The 26,778-nt window shown below is 47.3% G+C and overlaps 1 protein-coding gene across 1 annotated transcript; it reads left to right on the top strand.

The window, feature by feature from the left end:
• Window positions 1-10,544: 10,544 nt before the first annotated feature.
• rrad (Ras-related associated with diabetes) lies at window positions 10,545-23,029 on the top strand. Its single transcript, XM_041190733.1, has 5 exons — window positions 10,545-10,618; window positions 12,765-13,127; window positions 17,768-17,841; window positions 19,900-20,104; window positions 20,953-23,029. Exons 2-5 carry the CDS (start codon window positions 12,773-12,775, stop codon window positions 21,228-21,230), a joined length of 912 nt encoding a protein of 303 aa, XP_041046667.1. The 5' UTR covers window positions 10,545-10,618; window positions 12,765-12,772; the 3' UTR covers window positions 21,231-23,029.
• The last annotated feature ends 3,749 nt before the right edge of the window (window positions 23,030-26,778 follow it).

Genomic DNA, 26,778 nt, shown 5'->3' with positions numbered 1-26,778 from the left:
AGATAGGGTACACTGTTTTCCTTTTTGATGCTACTTGAACAAATGGAATCAAACCAGATTGAGTGTGAAAGGAAAGAGAGTCTCAATCAGTGGGCAACAAGCTCAGAGTGGACAAGGATGTCAGAAAAGCTCATTCTTCCTCGATCCTTCCCCACATTGTGAAGTCAGGACACTTCCAGCCTAGTTACGTCATGCCTGTTTGTACAAAAACCTAGGCTGACACTCCATGTGATGAGCTGTTCATCAGGCCTACCTGACTTCCCAAACAGCAGGACGAATGCTCTGGAGACACGAGTCCAAATCCTAGCACAGCAGCTGGGGGAATTGAAATTCGATTAGTGAATAAAGTCTGGGAAAAAAAAAGCTATTCTCATTAAAAATAGTCGCTTGGTAGTGCAGAACATGCATATTTCTGGAAAAAGAGACATGTCGAATATTTTCATCTTGCACTCATCAGGACACTTTGCAAGAAATTACCAATATAAGGGGAAAACAACAATTTATACTGCATGAGAAGAGAGTGCTGATTGGGTGGCAAGTGGACTTTGATTGATAGAGGTATTTTCCATTGTTTTCCCCTTATATTGGTATTCTTGTGGTGTCCTAATGAGTGCAAGATGAAAAGCTTTGACATGTCTCTTTTTTCCAACAATACTGTTCTCATTAATAATAATCATGACACTACCGGATTGCTGTAAAAACCCATCTGGTTCACTAATGTCCTTTAGGGAAGGAAATCTGCCCTCCTTACCCGGTCTGGCCTACACGTGACTCCAGGTCCACAGCAACGTGGTTGATTCATAAGCACTCTCTGAAATGGCCCTAGCAAGTCACTTAATTCAAGGGCAATTAGGAATGATCAAAAAAACGCTGGCCTTGCTAGCAGCGCCTAAGAAGCATTCTTTCTTTTGCCCTTTCTTTCATCCTTTGAGCCCTGAGAACTTGGGCAGGTGGGAAAATCCAAGACTAAGAATTCCCAGGTGTGTGCAAAGTTGAGTTCATCCAAATTTCTGCTGTCAGTATCCTAATTAACAGCAAGTCCTGTTGCCCTTGTGCTCACTGATGTGCATTGGCCCCCCGATCCCATCAGGTCCACTGAATTTAAATTTCTCTGCCCTGTGTTCAAATTCCTCCAATGCCTTTATCTCTGTCAACTCCTCTGCAGCTCTCTGAAATCTCTACAGCCTTTGAATTCTGAACTTCTTGAGCTTCCACCTTCCAGATGAGATGTTAAACTGAGGCCCCGCCTGCCCTCGTTTCTGTGTCCCTTTCCACAGATGCTGCCAGACCTGCTGAGTTTTTCCGTCACTTCCTGTTTTCATCTCTTTATATGGCTTGGTTTCAAATTGTTTGATAATGCTACTGTTCAGAGGAGGCTGGGGAAAGATCCAGTGGGGTACTCTGGAGATGGTGTGGGGACTGCAGTAAAAGCCATTGATGGAAATGCTCCGGATACAATTGAACAGGACAAAGCAGCCTGCTTGATTGGCACCTATCCACCACCTTTAAACGTTTACTCCCTTCACCCCTGATCCACAGTAGCAGCAGTGCCTACCATCTACAAGATGCACTGCAGGACCTCACCAAAGGTCCATCAACAGCACCTTCCAAACTCGCAATCTCTACCATCTAGAAGGACAAGGGCAACAGATGTATGGGAACACCACCACCTGCAAATTCCCCTCCAAGTCACACGCCTTCCGGACTTGGAAATATGTCGCTGGATCAAAATCCTGGAACTCCCTCCCTAACAGCACTATGGGTGTACCTACACCACGTGGACTGCAGCGGTTCAAGAAGGCAACTCACCACCGCCTTCTCAAAGGCAATTAGGGATGGGCAATAAATGCTGGCCTAGCCAGTGATGCTACATCCTTTGAAAGAATAAATTAAAAAAAAGATATGAGTGGAATCAGCCGGGGGAGGTCTCACTCAGCTGCACAGCAGAGGAGAGGTGTTAGAGTAGGATGGTGCATTTGACTGGGTCAGAGGCTGCAGAGAGGCTGGAGGAGGAGGGATTGTGCACCAGAGACACAGTCGGTGCCGCTTGCAATTTTGTGTATGCTGTTTTGTTACTCTGGGAGAGGCAGCAACCTGACCAGTCAGATTCAGAAAGGGAGTTACAGGAAAGGTGAGCATGAATTTGGTAGGGTTTCAAATCGCTTCTTGAAATCACATAGTATGTACTGCACAGAAACAGGCCATTCAGCCCAACTGGTCAATGTTGATCCTTATGCTCCGCATAAGCCTCTTCCTACCTCTTGTCATCTAACCTAACCAATATATCCTTCCCTCCCTACCTCTATTATGTGCTTGTCTGGCTTCACCTAAATTCATCAATGCCTCAACCTCTCCCTGTGATATCCTCAGGGAGGGCAATGAAGTCAGAAAAATATAAAATAATGAACAGTGTAGGTGGGGGTTCTCTTGGCCAACATTCCTCCCTCCTTCACTCAACAACATCATCATCTCATTTCTGGCTGTGGGACCTTGTTCTGTGCCAATTGGCATCAGAGGAATGGGGCACTGGGAAACTGGGAAAGAAACATTGGAATACCAGGAAAGGGACATGGATACCTGGACTACAAGGAAAGGGGGACTGGAAAACCAGAAAAGAAACATTGGAATGCCAGAAATACCAGGAAAGGGACATGGAATGTGAGTTATACAAGGAACGGGGGACTGGAACACCAGGAGAAAGCTTTGGAATACCAAGAAAGAGGGACTGGATTACCAGGAATGAAACATTGGAATACCAGGAAAGGAACATGGAATACAAGGGATGGGGTGCTGGAATACCAGGAAAGAAACATTGGAATATCCTGAAAGGGACGTGGAACACAAGGAATGGGTGCTGGAATACCAGGAAAGAAACATTTGAATATCAGGAAAGGGATGTGGAATACTAGGAGTACAAGGAAAGGAGCACAGAATCAAGGAATACCAGGAAAGGGGGACTGGGAAAACATTTTAGGAAAGACACATGGGGTTACCTGGAAAACCAGGAAAGGAGATATTGGATCCAATCCCAGGAAAGAGACATGGATACCAGGAAACGAGCATTGAAATACCATCCTAGGAAAGACACGTGGGAATAACTGAAATAGCAGGAAAATGACACGAATACCATCAGAGGAAAGAGGTACTGGAATATCTTCCCAGGAAAGGAACATGATTATGGATTACTGAAAAAGAGAAACTAGGATTCATTCCCAGGAAAGGGAACAAAGACATATCTATTGGTGATTCTCATATTGCAGATTCTCTTCCAGAGACAAGAAAGGAGTCATTGAGATTTTTTTCCTTGAAAGAAGCCCTGGGAATACAATTCCTAAGGAAAGGAACATGTGGAGTACCTTTCTGGGTATTTGTGTCGATGCTCTGAGGCTAATTGCAGCAGAATGATTCAACACATTCATTGTGCATTAAGGGTTAACAGCATTAGGAAGCAGTGTGTTCTGCTGTAACACTATACAAAGTACCAGGTTATTCACTGTATAAAATTATCAACAACGCATAACGTAGTGTAACTTGATGCAGAAAGCAATTGCACAACACTAGGTAGGGTATTCATTGCTCAGTTATAACTGGACTAAAATTAAGAGGGCTGTAAGAACAAAGATTTATAACTTATGCAATCATCATTAAAAGGGACATACGACTCAGATGTTAGACATTGCAAAGTCATTACACCCTGAGTGTTAGGTTCACATTAAAACAGATGATTCAAGCACAATCTGAACTCCTCTGCTGTTTCTTCAGAATGACATATTCTCACATCTGAGGGAAGGGAAATCTGATAAATTTTTAAACCTGTGGCATTGTCTGCTTATGTGTAGAACCCAAAGGTTGAGGATATCCAGTGAGACAGCTAGAAGGGCCAAAGTGACAGATCAGCCAAAGGTTAACCAGTCATCCTATAATATGAGGCAAGGAGCACCCTAATGTGTAGGGCACCTTGATGCCCCTCTATAGCTCAGTGGCAGCACTCTCGTCTCAAAAGATCATGGGATCTGGTCACATTCGGAGACTTGAGCACATAATCTAGGCTGACACTCCCTGTGCAATACAGAGGGACTGCTGCAGTGTCAGAGGTGCCATTTTTTAAATGAAATGTTAAAACGAGGCCTTGCCTGCACCCTCAGCTGGATGTAAAAGATTCCAAGTCACACTTCCGAGTAAGAGGAGGGGATTTTTCCCCGATGTCCTGGTAAATATTTATCACTCAAACAACATCACAAAACAGATTATCTCATTGCTGTTTCTGGGATCTTTCTGTGTGCAAATTGACTGCCGTGTTCCTTGCATTACAGCAATGATTATACTCCAAATGTATTTCATTGACTGTAAAGCTTTTTGGGACAAGCACTGAAAGGTTCTATATAAATGCAATATTTTCTTTTTTTTAATTACTCAGGAACTTGGGGAGCCTATAGTTCCCCGTTGCTTTCTCCATGGCAATGCCTCGGCCAATCAGAGTCAACTTGCCAACCAACCTGCACCCTTGTCTCCTGTAGTATAAATTGTTGTGAGTGTTTGAAATTTGGCATTCTTGTGTTTGTCCTGATGTGTGCGAGACAAAAAGGATACTTGCCCCTTTTTTCAGCACTATTCAATATTTTCTTAATTGGAATTCCTTAAAGAGGGAAAGTGATCACTGGAGCCCTTTTACAAATGGAGCAGTGACGGTCGGACCCCATTAAAGAGAGGCATTTCATCAGGACCCAAAGGAAAAGTGGAATATTTCAGTGAAGGGTGAGCCATAGTCCAGGTGCTTGAAGTGGGAGAGGGACTTCCCAGCAAAGTCAGCAAAGGATTAGGAGCATTGGCTGGAACACTTACAAATGTGACACCTCACTCTGAATAAAGCATTTCGCCTTGACTGGTTTAAGATAATAAATCACACATCTTCCCAGAAGAGTGAGTCGAGTAAACATGCTGCGGAAGCATTTGCTGGGTGTATTTGGGCAGACCTGCAGCAGTCTGATATGGTCCTGCTGTGTGTCACTCATTCGACAGTGGAGATTAAAGGCTGCAAACTCCCAGTCCCTAATTCCCAGCTACAACCTGACAGGCGACGACACCCAGGCCAGACTTGGCAGTGCCGATAGTGGCTGAGGATACCTGCCAACTATTCCACACAAAAATATTGAGCGAGAGAAGAACCATTAAAACGGCCAGCTCCTCTATCCTCATCTCTCAAGCCTGGTTGAGACATGCCACGGGCTCTAAGCTGTTGTTTATAGTGTTGATATAATGCGTGTGGAGGGCTGGCTGATACAGGGAGGTGAGAATGCTAGCAAGATCTTGCTGATGTTTTCTTGTCCTCTTTTCTTCTCCATCGACTGCCTGGAAATGACAGAAAACCCTTACTAATACTGGTGTGTTGGTACACTGTATTTACAAGAACAGAGTGTATTAGGGGTCATAAATCAGCTTCTCCAACTTTGTGCTGAGACAAAGCCCTAAAGTGGCAAGATAGACATGAATGATGAAGGCCATTCTGCCCATCTTGAATTGAGCCATTGAGAAATAGACCATAATCTCCCATTGTAGAATCTAATTGGTTCTTAAATGGTTTCAGAGTTTTATTACAAATGCAAAGTTTTGTAAGATTATGTTTTTATGTCTTTAATTTAGGCTAAAATGAAGGGGGATCATGTGACTTGTTTTGAAATCTGCCTAACAACAGGTCCAGGTAAAGTGGTTATGAATGATTAAAGGAAGCCTCAGGTTGTTTTGCTTGTGAGAAGGCGTTCACACTTGGAGACAATGGCAGCAGCATCTGTGTTTACAGTGACTGCTGCCAGTGACTGCTTGTTTTTATTCAATTCACAGGATGTGGGCTTCACTGGCTGTGCCAACATTTATCGCCCATCCCTAGTTGCCCTTGAGAAGGTGGTGGTGAGCTGCCTTCTTGAACTGCTGCACTCCATGTGGTGTAGGTACATCCACAGTGCTGTTAGGGAGTGAGTTCCAGGATTTTGACCCAGCGACAGTGAAGGAATGGCGATATATTTCCAAGTCAGGATGGTGAATGACTTGGAGGGGAACTTCCAGGTGATGGTATTCCCATCTATCTGCTGGCCTTGTCCTTCTAGATAGTAGTGGTCGTGGCTTTGGAAGGTACTGTTGAAGGAGCCTTGGTGAATTCCTGCTATGCATCTTGTAGATGGTACACACTGCTGCCAGTGTGCATCGGTGTTGGAGGGACTGAATGTTTGTGGATGTGGTGCCAATCAAGTGGGCTGCTTTGTCCTGGATGGTGTCAAGCTTCTTTAGTGTTGTGGGAGCTGCACTCATCCAGGCAAGTGCGGAGTATTCCATCACACTCCTGATTGATGCCTTGTAGATGGTGGACAGGCTTTGGGGAGTCAGGAGGTGAATTACTCATCAATGATTCCTAGCCTCTGACCTGCTTTTGCAGCCACAGTATTTATATAGCTAGTCCAGTTCTGTTTCTGGTCAATGGTAACCCCCAGGATGTTAATAGTGGTGCATTCAGCGATGTTAGTGCCATTGAATGTCATGGGGCGATGGTTGGATTCTCTCTTATTGGAGATGGTCATTGCCTGGCGCTTGTGTGGTGCGAATGTTACTTGCCACTTGTCAGCCTAAGCCTGGATATTGTCCAGGTCTTGCTACATTTGGACATGGACTGCTTCAGTATCTGAGGAGTCGCAAATAGTGCTGAACATTGTGCAATCGTCAGCAAATATCCCCACTTCTAATGATGGAAGGAAGGTGATTGATGAAGCAGCTAAAGATGGTTGGGCCGAGGACACTACCCTGAGGAACTCCTGCAGTGATGTCCTGGAGCTGAGATGATTGACCTCCTACAACCACAACCATCTTCCTTTGTGCTAGGTATGACTCCAACCAGAGGAGACTTTTCCCCTGATTCCCATTGACCCCAGTTTTGCTAGGGTTCCTTGATGCCACACTCTGTCAAATGCTGCCTTGATGTCAAGGGCAGACACTCTCATCTCAACTGGTCCCCAAAGCCCCAGGAAGGTGTTGAGAATGTCGGGTTGTAAACGGTTATACTTAAATTGTCCATTTAATTCCAAGATAAAAGAGAGTTGGGGTCTCAAGGATAGCTAATCAGCATCTCTAACTGGATACAAGGCCCATGTGATTTAACTTACCTTGAAGTTGAGCTTTGAGAGGGGACAGGTTTCTACAACATCCTGAAACTCACAGACAGGCAGCCTGCCAGGATCTGGGAGAGAGGGAGAGGCTAGAGGCTGAAAGTCTCTATGGTTCACTGCACAGGAATATGGCTGGGAGCTCATGCTCTGATCGAAAAGACCAAATTAGTGAGGACTTGAAACAAGGCTGGGAGGTTACCTAACTGTCTCAGAGCCCTGACACTTGGGACCTGTTCTGTGGCTTTTCTCCACTATTCTCTGCCTGCATCATTTGAATCTATCGTTATGTCTTGGTGACCAGAACTGGGTCCAGTGCTCAAGATGGGGACTGACCAGAACTGGACCCAGTGCTCAAGATGGGGACTGACCAGAACTGGACTCAGTGCTCAAGATGGGGACTGACCGGGGATCTATAGAGTTTACATGTATCTTCCTCTGATCTGTACTCTACTGTTTCAATTGTGTTCAAAATTTCATTATTTCTATTACAACATCTTGATCTGTTAATTTCAATTGGTACACTTTCAACATTATTGATCTAATATGGATGTTGTCTGTTTTAACTTCCATTGTGCTATATATCCACATTAAATTTCATCCTCTGTTCCCTGTACATATGTTTGCACAGACAAGCACATGCACAGAAAGATTCACATGTACAGCTCATACATGGACAGATATGTGCAGATACATACTTGTATAACTGACACAAAGAGAAAAAAATGACCTTACATTTATAAAGCACCTTTCTCAATCTTAAGATGCCCAAAGCAGGACAAAACACCACTTTTGAAGAGTATTTAGTTTTGTGATGTAGGAACATAGCATACTCCCACACATGGCAATATGACGATGAACAGGTAATTTGTTTCATTGATGGATAAAGATTTGTCATATCTATAAGAGAGGACAGATGGGACCTTGCTTTAACATCTTATCTGACTGCTTTGTGCCTCCAGCACTGTAGCACTCCCTCAGCACTAACACCAGAAGTGTCAGCACACATTATATACCCACCTCTGGAGTGGGACTTGAACCCACAACCTTCTGACTCAGTGGTGAGAGAGCTACCCACTGAGACACAGCTGAACCCAGCTAAGCAACATAAAGCTCTGAGGAAATTTAGCTCTTAATAGTTTTTCAGCAGTTTTAGGGAAGGATGTGGAAAATTTCCCCACTACAGGGGGACACTGAATTGGTGTGACCTATATATCAAATTATTACCATAATTTCAGATAACTGCATACGATGCCCTAGACTCAGTTGTCACCTGACAACATGTAAATTTCCTCTGTTGAAATTCACTGCCAAGTCAAAGAGATATATTTCCAAGTCTAATCCACAGCAAGTCAGTTACTGTGGGCAACCTGCCAATGGAATACCAATGTAAAACGGAAGATATGGTAATGATTCCGCAAGTGTCTAGACTCTCTGACCTTGCTTTGATGTACTCCTTGACTAGAGTTAATGACCCTCTATATAAACAACATGGAGCAGCTGAAGTCCTTTGCTAGCATCTTCATCTTAACCTGCAATTGGCAAGTCACCATGCCATGTCTCGGATGCAAGAGAAAACTTATTCAACGGGTTAAACTCACTCATTAACAACATGACAACTCTTCACATGGATTAGAGCATTCCATTAGTAGGACAGAAATAACTGACCCTGTAACTCTGACCAGTTAACTCACCACCCAATCTATGACTGGTAAATAAAATGCTTTGAGATGTCCTGAGGTTGCGAAAGGTTGTTACCTCCAGACTTGGCTATTCCAGTGCCCACCTGGCTGGTCTCCCATCTTATGTAAACCAATGCATCCTAAGCTCTTCTGCCCTTAATTTGTGCCAAATCCCGTTTGCCCATCACCCCTGCGCTCACTGAGCTACACTTCAGGCAACATTTTGATTTTAAAATACTCATTTGGGCTTTCAAATGCCCCCATGGCCTCACATCTCCCTGTCTCTGTAACTTTCTCCAGCCTCTGCCCTCCTCCAGTTTTGGCCTCTTGTGCATCCCTGATTTTAGTGGTTCAGTGGGTGGCACTTTCACTTCTGTATCAGAAAGTTACAGATTCAAGTCTGACTCCAGGACTTGAGTAGAAAAATCTAGGCTGACACTCCAATTCAGTACTGAGGGAGTATATCTTTCAGATGGAACTTTAACCCAGTCTGTTTTCTCAGTTGGATATAAAAGATCCCTAAGCACTGTTTCAAAGAGGAATGGGGGAGTTCTCCTCATGGTCCTGGTCAATATTTATCCCTCAATTTTCATTTATTTATTATTTCACTGGAGGTGGGCATTGCTGGCTGGGCCAGCATTTATTGCTCATCCTTAATTACCCTTGAGAAGGTGGTGGGTGAGCTGCCTTTTTGAACCACTACACTCCATGTGGTGTAGGTACACCCACAGTGCTGTTAGGGAGGGAGTTCCAGGATTTTGACCCAGCGATGGTGAAGGAACGGCCAATATATTTCCAAGTCAGGACGGGGAGTGACTTGGAGGGGAACTTCCAGGTGGTGGTGTTCCCCACGTGTCTGCTGCCCTTGTCCTTCTAGATGGTAGTGGCCGTGGGTTTGGAAGGTGATGCTGAAGGAGCCTTGGCTGCAGTGCATCTTGTAGATGGTACACACACTGCTGCCACTGTGCATCGATGCTGGAGGGAGTGAATGTTGAAGGTGGTGGATAGGGTGCCAATCAAGCGGGTTGCTTTGTCCTGGATGGTGTCTAGCTTCTTGATGTTGGAGCTGCACTCACCCAGGCAAGTGCAGGGTATTCCATCACACTCCTTGTAGATGGTGGACAGGCTTTGGGGAGCCAGGAGGTGAGTTACTCATCGCAGGATTCCCAGCCTCTGACCTGCTCTTGTAGCCACAGTATTTATATGGCTAGTCCAGTTCAGTTTCTGGTCGTCATCACAAAAGCAGAAAATTATTGAAACATTATCACATTGCTGTTTGTGGGAGCTTGCTGTGCACAAGTTGGCTGCTGTGTTCCCCACAATGCAACAGTGACTGCACTTCAGAAGTATTTCAGTGACTGTGAAGTGCTTTGGGGCGTCCTGAATTTGTGAAAGGCGCTACAGAAATGCAAGTCTTCTTCATTTTACCAGCCAGAATCCCCAATAGCAGGCAATGGAACCTGAGCTGAGATGGCGTTTGATTTGTATTCAGAAAAAAAAAATGCTGTTAAAATAAACTTTGGATGAAATAACGAGATGAGTGAAATGGGAGGGGGCGAGGGGTGGGACTCCTGAAAAATTTTGGACCGTGTCTCAGTCACAGTCAGCTGCTCAATGAAAACTATTCTGGGCTTTGATAGTAATCAAATTTCGGTGATGTCAGGGACTGACTTAACTGAGTGGGGATTATAAATAGAGGTTGAGCAGAGGGGGAGTGCAGCAAATATAGTCAGAGCGCAGAGAGACAACACTGTTTACCGAGGAACATCTCCAACAGCAAAGAAACAGGTAGGAATTTCTACACTTAATTGTTCAATCGAGAATTTGATGGTCTTTTGGGTCGATCACTGAGGATGGGAGACCCTCTCTGGGACTGTGACAGAGCTTGAGGGAGGGCAGGGGGATTACTGACTGTTTAAGGAGGCATCGCAAAGAGCAGAGTTCTTGGGATCGTTCTGTGCAGCCTTCTGCCTAGAATCGCTTCTCCGAATGAGTGGTGCACAGTGAGAAACTTGATTTATTCAACTTCTTTTATAAAGAAGGAGAGAAATTGCCGGGGATACACAACTATCCGGCGGATAAAAATATTCACAATGACCCTGACCTGCGTCCGAAGTCGTCAAAATTTTCGAGACAGCCAAATGATTTTGCCTCGGTCTCAGATCTTCACTAATTGGCATTGTTTATTAATTTGGAGGATGTCATGAACAAAAACATTATTTGAATCTGGGATTGGAGACTCGCTCACTGATTGAAGAGGGTGACCTGCGTTCATTAGAGAGGCACTACACCTCAGCTTCACTCTCACTTTGTCATCGGGCTTGTGAGGAAAGGTCACCCCTTGACTCACCCCCCTCAGTACTGACCCTCTGACAGTGCAGCACTCCCTCAGTACTGACCCTCTGACAGTGCAGCACTCCCTCAGTACTGACCCTCTGACAGTGCAGCACTCCCTCAGTACTGACCCTCTGACAGTGCTGCACTCCCTCAGTACTGACCCTCTGACAGTGCAGCACTCCCTCAGTACTGACCCTCTGACAGTGCAGCACTCCCTCAGTATGGACCCTCTGACAGTGCTGCACTCCCTCAGTACTGACCCTCTGACAGTGCTGCACTCCCTCAGTACTGACCCTCTGACAGTGCAGCACTCCCTCAGTACTGATCCTCAGGCAGTGCAGCACTCCCCTCGGTACTGACTCTCCGATAGTGCAGCATTCCCTCAGTACTGACCCTCCGACAGTGCAGTACTCCCTCAGTACTGACCCTCTGACAGTGCAGCACACCCTCAGTACTGACCCTCCGACAGTTCAGTACTCCCTCAGTACTGACCCTCTGACAGTGCAGCACCCCCTCAGTACTGACCCTCTGACAGTGCAGCACTCCCTCAGTACTGACCCTCTGACAGTGCAGCACTCCCTCAGTACTGACCCTCCAACAGTGCAGCACTCCCTCAGCACTGACCTTCTGACAGTGCAGCACTCCCTCAGTACTGACCCTCTGACAGTGCAGTACTCCCTCAGTACTGACCCTCTGACAGTGCAGCACACCCTCAGTACTGACCCTCCGACAGTTCAGTACTCCCTCAGTACTGACCCTCTGACAGTGCAGCACCCCCTCAGTACTGACCCTCTGACAGTGCAGCACTCCCTCAGTACTGACCCTCTGACAGTGCAGCACTCCCTCAGTACTGACCCTCCAACAGTGCAGCACTCCCTCAGTATGGACCCTCAGACAGTGCAGCACTCCCTCAGTACTGACCCTCCAACAGTGCAGCACTCTCTCAGTATGGACCCTCAGACAGTGCTGTGATCCTTCAGTACTGGATTCAGGGCTCAAGTCCTTAGAACCTGTTTCTGTGAGGATGGTGTCAGAATGACACGATTCCAAACAGATGGAAGTAATCTCTTTAGCTGTGCAGTTTTCCCTCTTTTCCCTTTCACATCAGCGCTGCTTCCTCCAAACCAAACACCCAACTCAAGAGAGTTTGCAGCAGGACACTTATCACTGGGGAATTCATGGCTGTGTCCCATCTGCCCAGAACAGATATATCAAAAGAATTTTGCCAAAAATTGTTTTCCGTATTATTCATGTTCCTTTAAAATAATCTTTTCCTCTTTCCCTCTCTTCCCCTCTCTTACTCTCTCCTTCTCTCTTTCTCTGTCTCTTTTTCTCATACTCTCTCTCTCCCACTCTCTTCTCTCTTCCTCCCTCTCTCGCTCTTCCCCCCTCTCTCTCCCTCCCTGTCTCCCTCACTCCCTCTTTCTCTCTCCCATTTCTTTCTCTCCCTCTCCCTCACCCCCTCCCTCCATCCCTCTCTCCCTCTCCCTCTCCCTCCCCCCTCTCTCCCTGTCCCTCTCTCTCCCTCCCCTCTCTCACTCTCCCACCCATTCATCTCTCTCCTTCCTGCCCCTCCCTCTCTATCTCCATCTTCTAGGGAGTAAAATGACTCTAAACAAGACTGATAAGAGCAGGGCCCTGGACAAGAGACGGGGTAGTACGCCGCTGCACCTTCACCAGCAGTTTCACCGCCGGAGTATGCCCGTGGATGACCGTGAGCTCTGTGCCTCACTCCAGACGGGGAAACTGTCCAACCTGGTGCGCTGCACCTCCTTCAACCCCGGGCAGCCCCAGCGTGACAGCTCAGCCTCTGGCTCCTCCGACTCCTTCACCTCCAGTGATTCCGACAGCAGCCTCTACAAGGTGGTCCTGCTCGGGGAGCATCGCGTTGGCAAATCCAGCCTGGCCCGCATTTTCGGAGGGATAGAGGAAAACGAGCCACACGAGTCTGAAGGAAAAGGTGAGTGTTCATTGTGCTGGGTATAATGGAGTGAAGGTATAGGAGAGAGAGTAGGAGGGAATTATAGCGATGGAGAGTGAGATACAGATAGAGACAGAATGACGAGGAGAGAAAAAATTGGAGGGAAGGAGGAAGACAAAGAGCAGTTAAGAAGTAGAGAGAGACTGGGGATAGACAGGGTGTAAGAGAGAGAGTGAGAGATAGAGAGGGACTGGGATACAGAGATTTGGATAGAGAGAATGTGTAAGCGAGAGAGAAGGACTCAGATAGAGGAGTTTCTGAGAGAAAGAATGGAACAGAGACACTTGGATAGAGAGAATGGGCAGAAATTTTCTCTTGCTGGACGGGCGTGTGCCCTATTCTCTCGAGCGTGAAATGACGCGCGTTAATGTCAGCCGAGCTTGCGTTGTCAGCACGCACTCTCATGATATTTCGCTAGGTGGGTGCCCGAGGAAGACAGAGGTGTGCCCACCGTTAATTAAGAGGCCAGTTAAGGTCTTTGACACACCAGTTGCCTCCGAGGTTACGTAGCCCATGCGAATTTTTGGCCGTCACAAGGGCAAAACGGGCAGGCGGGCTGGTCACAACTTGCAAAAGCTCATACGCGGGTGGGATAAGAAGGGTCGGCAGCATTGTCAATGTGGGTAGTGAGGGGTTTTGGAGATGGTGTGCTGCTGGTTGATTTTGTGGATTGGACAGCTTCATCTCGCTTCAGAGCTGCCTCCTGAGCATTTCTAGGCCTCATTTCAGGACTCATTGGTGCCTTCCAGGCCCTCAGAGGATTCAGACTGTGTGGACCCTTCCAGGTATCAGACCGCCTTCTGTTTCCCTGGGAATGGGGATTGTGGTCTCCGCTGGAGGCACCTCCTCCTCTGAGGAAGAGAGGGGAAGGGGAGCGACCTGTGGGAGTAGAGACATTGGCACAAGGGGAGTAGGACCAGATGGCAGTCCAAAGTGAAAGGGGGCCACAGAAGATGCCACTATCCTGCTGCCAGGGTTTACGGGCAGCGATACAGCTACCTCAAGAGGCTCTGCCTCTCCAGGGCGACAGTGGCCTCCATTTCCCAGATGATCGGCTCTGAGATCAGCTCCGATTGTGTGGGTGGACACTCTATGCCAGTGGCTCTGAAAGTCACAGTGGCCCTCAACTTCTATGCCTCTAGCTCTTTCCAGGTCTCAGTGGGGGATCTGTGTGGAGTCTCCCAATCAGCTGTCCACAGTTGTGTCAAGCTGGTGACAGAAGATCTGTTCAGGCGGATATTGACTTTATTCTTTACTGTATGGATGAAGCCAGAGCCAGAGGCTCTGCAGTGATTGCTGGCTTACCCCGCGTCCAGGGTGCAATAGGCTGCACACGTGTGGCCATCAAGGGGCCAGCGGATCAGCCCGGTGCCTTCATCAACAGGAAGGGCTTCCACTCCATGAATGTGCAGATAGTGTGTGACCACAGGATGCTGATTCTACAAGTCTGTGCAAGATACCCAGGCAGCTCCCATTATGCGTACATCCTGAGACACTCGCAGGTGCTCCAGCTCTTCAGTGCTCCAGCCGGCTTGATGGATGGCTGCTGGGTGACAAGGACTATCCCCTGAAAAGGTGGCTCATGACGTCTCTCCGCCATCCAAGAACAGGCTGAGCAGAGGTGCAACAGGAGCCACGCCTCCACAAGGGCAGTGGTAGAGAGGACCATAGGTCTTCTCAAGATGCACTTCCGATGCTTGGACCGTTCAGGGGGAGCACTACAATACCCCCCAGACCGGGTGTCACAGATAGTGGTTACATACTGTGCTCTCCACAATCTGGCACTGGCAAGGGGGGGACCCACTGGAGGAAGAGGATCTTGATGCAGCTGCACAGGCCACAGATGACTCTGCTGTCTTGTTGGTCTTGATGACTTTGGCGGGCGCCCTCTGGCATGTGGAGCCTGTGAATGTCCCGCCTGGGAGGGAGCGGCCAGTGCCATGACTGGCATCTCCCCAGTCACCGCAGCCTCATCAGATACCACGGTCACTGGCAGAGGGGCGGAGGAGCTGCTGCCGTCATCCGGAGCGCCCTGAGAGGAGCCCGCAGTGACAAGAGGCAGCTCGTGCACCAACATCAGGTCGCTTCGGACCTCCCTGCTCATTGATGGACGGGCACCTAGCTGGGATACTGGGCGCCCAATCCATCTCCCACATTGACACTGACCACCTGAGGTCATTGCCTGTGTGAGGGCTGCAGGTCCCAGGAGGCCCTGATTCAGTTCCTGGGGCAGCCTCTCCATGAGAGTCACCACTCTCTCCACAGAGAAGACAGTGCGTTCGGTCATGAGGGTCATCGCATTGCTCATGCTCCGCTTGGACTCCTCCACAACAAGCACCGTGGTACACAGACCCTCATGTATCTCCGCCAGATCCTCCCGCACTCCCTGCTGGACTCCCAGCATCTGCTGCCTCAGGGACGACTCCAGAGGCCCATCATCAGCCACGGACTGATCATGGTCCTGGTCTCCAGCAGTCCTCTGACTGACGGTGCCCTGTGCACTCTCTGCCCCCACCTGCTCCTCAAGCTATTGTGACGTCCCCTCACCAGTGTGCACCGATAGACTACATGGCGATGTTATGCTCACCGAGGTGCTGGTATCTGCGCTGGTGCCTGCCTGACAGAGGGGGCGTGATGCAGGTGCATGCTGAGCATGAAAGGGTCAGCGGTGGCTCAGTGAATAACCCTCTCACCTCTGAGCCACAAGGTTGTGAATTCAATTATTATGTCAGGGACTTGAGTGGAAAACCCAGGCTGACATCCGCAGTGCAGTACTGAGGGAGTGCTGCACTGTCAGAGGGTCAGTACTGAGGGAGTGCTGCACTGTCAGATGGTCCGTACTGAAGGAGTGCTGCACTGTCGGAGGGTCAGGACTGAGGGAGTGCTGCACTGTCGGAGGGTCAGTACTGAGGGAGTGCTGCACTGTCAGAGGGTCAGTACTGAGGGAGTGCTGCACTGTCAGAGGGTCTGTACTGAGGGAGTGCTGCACTGTCAGAGGTTCAGTACTGAGGGAGCGCTGCACTGTCAGAGGTTCAGTACTGAGGGAGCGCTGCACTGTCAGAGGGTCAGTACTGAGGGAGTGATGAGTTGAGTTAGACGCTAAGCTAAGATCCCATTGCCCTCTGGGTGGGTGTAAAAGTTCCCTTGATATAATTTTGAAGAAGAGTAGCAGAGTTATTCCCAGTGTCCCAGCCAATATTTATTCCTCAATCAACATCACCTTAATCAGATTATGTAGTTATCTATCTCATCACTGTTTGTGGGAGCTTGCTGTGCACAAATTGGCTGCATTACAGAAGTGACTACACTTCTAAAGTGCTTTATTGGCTGGAAAATGCTCTGGGCCATCCTGGGCTTGCAGAAGGTGCGATTTAAATCAAGTGTTTCTATTATTTATATGTAATTTCCTGCTCTTTGCAGTCATGATGCTGTCCTGCACTCTGCACATTGTTTCGTTATCTGGGTTTCCCAGTATTGTCAAAAATCATTGCAGCTCTTAGAATCTGGCCCCAGTTGTTCAGCGAATCTGAACATTTTATTGATTGTGTTAAGATGGGCTGTGTAAAATTAATTTCCTGACTCCTGTGTCAGCAATCTGTGAGGCTAGCTCACGATGCTAATAGCTTCCACCTCCCGAGATTACGGTTTTCCCTCTCGCTGGATAAACATTAGTCATCTTAATCTATAATAAGTAATGGAAAACTAAACACAACCTCTTCAGCTGCACCCAAGAGTGGTTCGAGGGGAGACCTGCGCCTTAAGCTGAAAGGGTCTCCCTGGAAGTTCACTCATGAGTAATAATGACTTGTCGGCTGCCGGCAGCTCGATCTCATTGCCTGCTTCACACAGGAGGCCCCAGCTCTGCCCAGCATCCTGAGGCAGGTCAGACTGGCTGTTCCGGAAAAAAAAAACATTGCCTTCCAGCAAGTTAGGGATTCCCAACAAGAGTGGTAAACTGGGAATCACCATGGTACCCAGGGAATCTCCTAGACACCATCGAGGGAGAGGGAAAAACCTTTGGGGTTTTTTTTGGATGCAAAAAGCGAAGATGATCAATGGCCTCCCTCATCCTGATCTACCTGGGGCCTTGCCACCTTATTGGGGTGCTACTGATCTAAAACCAAATGACTGTTCACCTACCCAGCAGAGGATGTAAGACAGACCTGGTGTGGCTCCACCGACCAGAGGGCTCTCTGCTCACTCAAGGGCTTAGTGATGTGTTATTCCAAGTAACACGTGCTGAAAATTACGGGGAGAGTTTGAACGAGTAAGTGAGGAGAGTCAGTAACCAGACAGCACAGATTTTAAAATAATTCATAACAGAATCAGAGGCAAGGTGAGGAGAATTTTTTTTACACAGCGAGTTGTTGTGATCTGGAAGGCGCTGCCTGACAGGGCGGTGGAAGCAGATTCAATAATAACTTTCAAAAAGGAATTGGATAAATATTTGTAAAGGAGAAATTTGCAGGGCTATGGGCAAAGAGCAGGGGAGTGGGACTAATTGAATAGCTCTTTCAAAGAGCCAGCACAGGCGTGATAGACTGAATGGCCTCCTGTTCTATGTGGTTCTAAGATGTGATGAAAGAGACTCAGTGTGAATCCAATCTCTTTCCTTTCAGGAGACACGTTTGACAGATCCATCATGGTGGATGGGGAGGAAGCGAATCTTCTGCTGTTCGATATCTGGGAGCAGGTTGGTCCTTGCTATGATTGTTCCTGCTCTCAATACAAACGTGTTATTTTTCATTTGCTCCCCTTGTTGAACACCAGACTGGGCTCTGCTTTCTTCAGTGTTGGCCTCACTTTGGTACTTCACCCAAGTGGCTATTCTCAATGTGCGAGGGTTGGTACAGAATGGAGGGTACGATATTCAAACATATCCCTCCTCACCTGAAACACACAGGGCATCTCACACACGCATGCACACACACAAACACACACACATACACACACACACACCACACACACACACACACACACACACACACACACACACACAATGTGACACAGACACACATGGTGTCACACACACACTGTGTCACACACACACACAGGGCATCTCACACACGCACGCACACAAACACACACACCACACACACACACACACACACACACACACACACACACACACACACACACACAATGTGACACAGACACACACGGTGTCACACACACAGTGTGTCACACACACAGGGCATCTCACACGCACACATCACACACACACAAACACACACACACACACACACACACACATACATACACAATGTGTTACACACACACATACACACATACACACATACACACACACACACACACATACACACCCACATACACACACACAATGTGACACAGACACACAGGGCATCTCACACACACACACACACACACACACACACACATACACAATGTGACACACACACACGGTGTCACACACACACAGGGCATCTCACACGCACACATCACACACACACACACACATACACAATGTGATACACACACACATCACACACGCACACACATACACAATGTGATACACACACACACACATACACAGTGTGACACAGACACACACGGTGTCACACACACAGTGTGTCACACATACACACAGCGCGTCTCACACATACACACACACACACACACACACACACACACACACATACATACACAATGTGACACACACACACACATGGTGTCACACACACAGTGTGTCACACACACACAGGGCATCTCACACGCACACATCACACACACACACACACATACACAATGTGATACACACACACACACACACATACACACATACACATACACACACACACACACACACCCCTCTTCCAGCAAGACAGGAGGGTAAAACTTGGCTGATTTCTGACTCCTCCCTATCACAATAACTGTTGTGGCCAAATTTAGCAAGAGCAAGGCCTTTTTTTAACCAAGGGCTAGGGTCCAATAGTAGGCTGCTGACCAATGATAGAGTGCAGAGGAAACAGATACAGCAAGAAAAATAATGAGCGCGGGATCTGGTGGGTGGTGGGGTGAGAGACTGTCAGAAACTCCGTTCACTTGGCTTGTCACAATGTCAGCTGTGGTCATACTGACAGCACATCCACCTCTGAATCAGATAGGTTGTGGAGTCAAGTCTCAATCCAGAGACGTAACTGCAAAAATCTAGGCTGACACTCCCAGTGCAGTACTGAGGGAGCACTGCACTGTCCGAGAATCAGTACTGAGGGAGTGCTGCACTGTCGCAGGTTCAGTACTGAGGGAGAGCTGCACTGTCAGAGGGTCAGTACTGAGGGAGTGCTGCACTGTCAGAGGGTTAGTACTGAGGGAGCGCTGCACTGTCAGAGGGTCAGTACTGAGGGAGCGCTGCACTGTCAGAGGGTCAGTACTGAGGGAGTGCTGCACTGTCAGAGGGTCAGTACCGAGGGAGTGCTGCACTGTCAGAGGTTCAGTACTGAGGAAGTGCTGCACCGTTGGAGGTTCAGTACTGAGGGAGTGCTGCACTGTCAGAGGGTCAGTACCGAGGGAGTGCTGCACCGTTGGAGGTTCAGTGCTGAGGAAGTGCTGCACTGTTGGAGGGTCAGTACTGAGGGAGTGCTGCGCTGTCAGAGGGTTAGTACCGAGGGAGCTGCACTGTCAGCGGTGTCATCTTTTGGATGAGATGTTAAACTGCAGCCCTTCTCCCCTCCCAGCCTCTGATATTCATTTGTAACAGGAAACTAAATTGTATCTTTATTCATCATTTAAGGATGACACCAATTGGATCCGTGATCACTGTATGAAGCTGGGAGATGCCTACATCATAGTGTATTCAGTAACAGACCGAGCCAGCTTCGAGAAAGCCTCAGAACTGAGGATCCAGCTAAGGAGAGTGAGACAGGCGGAAGACATCCCCATTATCCTAGTCGGGAACAAAAGTGACTTGGTTCGGTCCAGAGAGGTGTCAGTGGAAGGTATGTGGGAGTTACTATATTGCACTCACTGCTTATAAAAACAGTGTTTGAAACAAAACAAGTGAACTTGCCATTTGAAGCAGTTCCAAGGGGGAAGACCCTGGGAGCGTTCAGAATGAAGGGAAGTACTCATGAATAATTGCGAGTCTCTCTTTGTCTGTATCCATTACTCTTTCCCTCTTTGTTTGTCTCTGTGTCTCCAAATCTGCCTTTCACTTCCTTCACCTCTCTTTCTTTCTGTCCGTCTCTTTTTCTTTGTTTCTGTCTCTCTGTCTCTCTCTGTCTCTCTCTGTCTCTCTCTTTCTCTGTCTCTCTCTCTCTCTGTCTCTCACTCTCTGTCTCTCTCTCTCTGTCTCTCACTCTCTCTGTCTCTCTCTCTGTCTCTCTGTGAAAACTGTGGCTCTGTGGGTCACCCACCCACCTATGAATTCAGGGACCTGAGCATATAACCTGGGAAGACACTCCAATGCGGTTATAGGGGAATGCAGCACTGTATTTCCATATAAGGTGCTGTCTTTTGGATGAGACGTTAATGAATTTCTGTCTGCTCTCTTAGGTGTATGTAAAAGATCCTAAAAGACTATTTGAAGGAGTTCTCTCCAACGTATTGGCCAATATTTATCCCTCAACCAACATCATTAAAAACAGGCTATCCATTCAATATCTCATTTCTGCTTGTGGGATCTTGCTGTCCACAAATTGCCTGCCATGTTTTCTACATTACTTCAAAAGTATTTCATTGGCTGGAAAGCTCTTTGGGGTGTCCTCCAGTCATCGGAAAGGGGCTTTCTAAATGTAAGTCTTTCTTTCCTCTCGAATGCTAACATGATCCTCCAATTCCTCCACAGAGGGGAGATCCTGTGCTGTGGTTTTCAACTGCAAGTTTATTGAGACCTCTGCTGCCCTCCACCACAACGTGAAGGATCTCTTCGAGGGCATCATCCGGCAGATCAGACTCCGCAGAGACAGCAAGGAGGCCAACGAGAGGCGGCTGGTGAGTGCCAAGAGGCGGGAAAGTATTGGGCAGAAGGCCAAACGTTTCCTAGGCCGGATGGTGGCCAGGAACAACAAGAAGATGGCCTTCAAGCAGAAATCCAAGTCCTGCCACGACCTGTCTGTCCTTTGAAGTTAGATTGAGAAAATACAATTGCTCACCTTGGCTGCTGTGCAACCGTTATCAAATGTGTTTGTCTTTTTGTGGGTATTGAATGAAAGAAGTTATTGCTTGGAGAATAAACATTATTGGGAACTATGCAAACGGAATTTGAAATTCTGCCGGTGAATAAGGTAATGCATTTCTTGCATGTTGCCTTTACTGCAGCCAACATCACTGTCAGACGTGTGATACTGACTATGTATCTGTACCCCTGGAGCTCCTCTGTGGATAGCGGAAACATGCAATTAATAACCTCTCCACCAAGAATATAAGTGCCAGCCTCCTGCCACTCTCACCTCAGTTATGCAGCCAAAAGTATTTTAACTTGTCTTCTGTTCACATGCTCACCTCCCTCTTGATATCAGTGGTGAACCATCCCAACAGCAACAGATAGAGACCTGATGGAGGTGTTTGAGGCAAGAAGACTGGACCCTTTAAGGAAGATCTGCATGCTGGAATGGGGAAATCGGATACAATAATGGGGAGTTTGTAAGATTGATATTTCAAAGGATGTGATTCAATGGGTTCAAAAGCTTCCTTCATCCAAAATTCTCCTTATTATCCAGTGAAAGAAGCTGCAATAAACCCATCTACAGCCACTTGGTCTCTTCAGCGTTATTGGTAAATGCTACATTCCATTCAATTTCTAAAGCTTGCTAGCAATATCTAGGGTTAGAAAATGGTCACTGCATCAGTCCTGGAATTCAATAGCCGACTTATTGATAGTTGGTCACTCGGAGTCTAACTGAACTCAATAGGCCTGAAGTTGTGACACTATCTCCTTGGTATCAGGATCATACAGCATGGAAGGAGATCATTTGTCCCATCATACCTGCGCTAGCTCTTTGAAAGGGCTGTCCAATTGTCCCACTAACTTTGCTCTTTCCCCATGGCCTGTAAAATTTGTCAAAGCATTAGGGATGAACTGGCATCTGAGTGAATCCAACTTGGTGTGACCTGCAGGGGTGATGGTAGTTTAATGGTAATGTCACTGGACTAGTAACCCTGAGGTCCTCTGGGGACATGGGTTCAAATCCCACCACAGCAGCTGGTGGGATTTAAATTCAAAATAAATCTGGAATTGAAAGCTAGTCTTAGTAACAGTGACCATGAAACTGTCATTGGTTGTTGTAAAAGGTCTCCTAGAAGGAAATCTGCCATCCTTACCTGGTCTGTCCTACATGTGACTCCAGACCCACAGCAATGTAGTTGACTCTTTAACTGCCCTCTGAAATGCCCTAGCAAGCCACTCAGATGAAGGGCAATTAGGGATGGGCAACAAATGTTGGCCTTGCCAGCGACACCCACATCCCATGAAAAAATAAAAAAAGGCATTGACAGGCTGAGAAACCTGTAAATTTGAGATGCAAAACCATCCCTTTTCTAATTTATGAAACAGCATGATGTTGTAATCAGCACCAATACTTTGAAACGCAAGAAGATTTCAGTGGTGAGTGGGTTTATTGAGCTGATTTTTAAAGAGAGTAACAAGGAGCAAAAGAGTTTCCGGCTCTGATGGAAGACTCATGAGGTGTGCAGGCTCATACAGAAACATCAGACAGCACAGTCAGACATAGAATGATCACATGTCCAGGTAGGCAGCTGCTGAGAAACAAAAAATTAAATAAGCAATAATACATGCTCACTGTGGTTCACTGCTAGGTTCTGTCAGATTCCTTTGCACCTCAGTATATTATTATTCAGATCATTTCCTAACTGTTTACATATCGATTTTTGTATTAAAATAAAATTTATTCAGCCTTGCAAAACTGTGTGCTGATATATTTCTGCAATGGTGAAGATTTATTGAAACACTCTTCATTCAATGTGATACCAAAACTCACCACATCCACCTGTATCTCTACTGATGTTAATCCAGCTCCCTCACACTGTCACTCAGTAACCCTACTCCCCTCAGCACCCTGTGTTACTGACTGTATCTCTTCTCATGTTAATCAAGGTCCTTTACACTGTCACTCAGTAACCCCTCTCCCCCCAGTGCCCTCTGTTACTGGCTATCTCTCTATTGATTTAATCCAGCCCCTCACACTGTCACTCAGTAACCCCTCTCCCCTCAGTGCCCTGTGTTACTGACTGTATCTCTACTGATGTTAATCCAGCTCTTTCACACACTGTCATTCAGTAACCCCTCTCCCCCCAGCACCCTGTGTTACTGACTGTTTCTCTATTGATGTTAATCCAGCTCCCTCACACTGACACTCAGTAACCCTTCTCCCCCCAGCGCCCTCTGTTACTGGCTATATCTCTATTGATTTAATCCAGCCCCCTCACACTGTCATTCAGTAACCCCTCTCCCCCCAGCACCCTGTGTTACTGACTGTTTCTCTATTGATGTTAATCCAGCTCCCTCACACTGTGGGAGAGGACATGATGAAGTGCCTGTCATTTTTTTTCTCAAAAATATACTCTGTTCCGAAATATTGTAAAAATACATTACATAACAGATCAAAACTGACAATACATAAAGTGCAAAACAGTTCAGAGTCTTTCACAGAATCACAGAATTGTTACAGCATAGAAGGAGGCCATTCAGCCCATCGTGTCTGTGTTGGCTCTCTGAAGGATCAATTCAGATCGTGCCCCCCCTCCCCCACCCTCTCCCCGTAACCCTGCACCTTCTTCCTTTTCAGAAAACAACCTAATTCCCTTTTGAAAGCCTCGATTAATCCTGCCTCTACCACACTCTCAGGCAGTGCATTCCACTCGCAGTGTGAAAAATTTTTCCCTCCTGTTTCCATTGCTTCTTTTGCCAATTACCTTAAACCTGTGTCCCTCGGTCTTTCCACCAATGGGAACAGTTTCAGCCTATCCACTCTGTCCAGGCCCCTCATGATTTTGAACACCTCCATCAAATTCCCTCTTAACCTCCTCTTTTGCAAGGAGAACAGTCCCAACTTCTCCAATCCATGCATACACACTTGAAATTGCTCATTCCTGGAAACTTTCTTGCAAATCTTTTCTGAATTCTCTAATTCCTTTACATCTTCCCTAAAGCGCGGTGCCCAGAACTGGCACAATATCCAGTTGAGGCTGAAGCAGTGTTTTACGCAAGTTTAACATAACCTCCTTGCTCTTGTACCCTATGCTCCTATTAATAAAGCCCAGGATACTGTATGCTTTATTAACCAATCTCTCAACCTGTCCTGCCATTTTCAATGATGAATACAAAATACCGTAGATGCTGGAAATCTGAAATAAAAACAGAAAATGCTGGAAAAACTCAGCAGGTCTAGCAGCATCAGTGGAGAGAGAAACAGAGTTAATCTTTCAAATCCGTATGACTCTTCATTTAGCTCTGAAGAAGTCATATGGACTCGAAACGTTAACTCTGTTTCTCCACAGAGGGTGCCAGACCTGCTGAGTTTTTCCAGCATTTTCCGTTTTTATTTCTGCCAACTTCAATGATTTATTCATACACACACACCCAGATCTTTCTGCTCCTGCACCTCCTTCCGAACTGCATCCTTTATACTGTCTCTCCATGTTCTTCCTACCAAAATGAATCACTTCACACTTCTCTGCATTGGACTCCATCTGCCACTAGTCCACCCATTTCACCAACCTGTCTATGTCCTTTTGCAGCTCTACACCATTCCCCTCGCAGTTCACAATATTCCCCCATTTGGAATCATCGGAAAAGTTGGAAATTGTGCCCTGTATACCAAGGTCTGGGTCATTAATATACATCAGGAAAAGGGACCCAATACTAACCCCCCGGGGAAACTCCACCACAAACCTTCCTCCCGCCCTAAAAACATCCATTAACCACTACTCTCTCTTTCCTATCACTCAGCCAATTTCGTATCCATGGGCAGGATTTTCCGCTGGTTGGCCGGGTCTGGGAATGGCTGGGAATCAGTCCACCACTCGCAATCGGGCCCTGACCGTGATTTCACGCTGGCTGGACAACTAACGGGCAGTCAGCGGGAAACACAGGCTGAGAGCCTCAGCGGGGACGGGAGGAGTGTGGGCGCGGAAGTGTGCGCGTGCGTGGGGGGGGTGCGCGTAGTGAAAGCCCCCTGAAGGCTACAGAGTGGAGCTGAAGGATTTAAAAGTGAAATATAAAGATTTGAATAATAAGGGAAACGCCCCCACATGTGACTCTGTCTCATGAACAGGGACATGGTGAAAACGAATTTAAACATTTTTTATTGTTTTTTTTTAGTCACTGTTGGAAACCTCATCCTGCCTGGAGGTTTTGCACAAAATGCAAATCGGCCTGGCCTATTCGCCCGCCGGCCAACTGTACAGTCAGACGGGCAGCGAGAAATTCAACATAATTACCAGCTTCGGGGCTTTAATAGGCCTCTTAATTTAATAGGCGGGTGCGCTGCCAACTCTCGCGTACGCCTGCTGACTGAAATATGGCGCGATAATGTTGAGACACCTACCCGATGTCATCGCTCGCTATTTCATGCTGGGGTGTGTGGGGCACATGCCCTCGTGCTGAGCTGAAAATCTGGGCTCGTGTTGCTACTGTCCTTTCTATTCCATGAGCTCTAACTTTGTCCACAAGTCTGTTGTGCGGCACTTATCAAGTGACTTATGGAAGTCCATGTACACCCCCATCAACTCTCTCTGATTCCCTCCCGAGGCCAGTTTGAACTAGTTGCAGACGTTCATCGGCCTGTAAACTGACAGTGGATCCGAGCAAAATGTCTGAAGTCACCCATGTATAGGGAGACTTTGATCTGAGTGCTCCCACAGCCTGGGATTGTCACCCAACTTATGTCTGAATCCTTCCTGATGGACTCATCGAAGGGTATGATGCAGCACACGAGCAGGACTGGTGAGAGAAGACAGCCCTGCTTGACTCCGGGTTTGGCTGGAAATCTTTTCAAATCCCACCCACTGATTGAAACTGTGCTACAGATGTTTGTGTAGAGCAGCTGGATCCAGTTGTGGGTTCCCTCCTCAAACCCCATTTTGGAGAGTACATCCACCATGTGCGATATGCTGTCAAAGGCCACCTCCTGGTCCAGGCTGATGAGGCAGGTGTCCACACCCCTGTCCTGTACATAGGCAATCGTATCCCTGAGTAGGGTGAGGCTGTCAGAGGTCTCCCTGCTGGGTATCGCGCAGGTGTGGTCAGGGTGGATCACCAACTTCAGAGCAGACTTGACCTGATTGGTGATGACCGTGGACAGAATCTTATAGTCCACATTCAACAGTGAAACAGGTCGCCAATTTCTAATTTCCTCCCTTTCCCCCTTCTGCTTGTAAATGAGGGTGATGATGTCTTTCCTCTCGGATTCTGACGTGCTACCGGCCAGAAGCATACTCTCGTACACTTCCACCAGGTCTGGGCCGAACCAGTCCCACAGAGCCGAATACAACTCAGCCGGCAAGGTGTCGCTTCTGGGAGTTTTACTCAAAGGACTTGATGGTTGTCAGCTCGTCCAGAGTTAGTAGTTTGTCCAGACTCTCTAATGTACTGTCATCTAAGACCTCCGTGATAGAGGACAGGAAGGACTGGGAGGCCGCTCTGTCCATGGGC

The sequence above is a fragment of the Carcharodon carcharias genome, chromosome 7 (genome assembly GCF_017639515.1).
Source record: "Carcharodon carcharias isolate sCarCar2 chromosome 7, sCarCar2.pri, whole genome shotgun sequence".
In the NCBI taxonomy this organism is placed as follows: domain Eukaryota; kingdom Metazoa; phylum Chordata; class Chondrichthyes; order Lamniformes; family Lamnidae; genus Carcharodon; species Carcharodon carcharias.
This window is presented reverse-complemented; position numbering and strand designations above follow the sequence as displayed.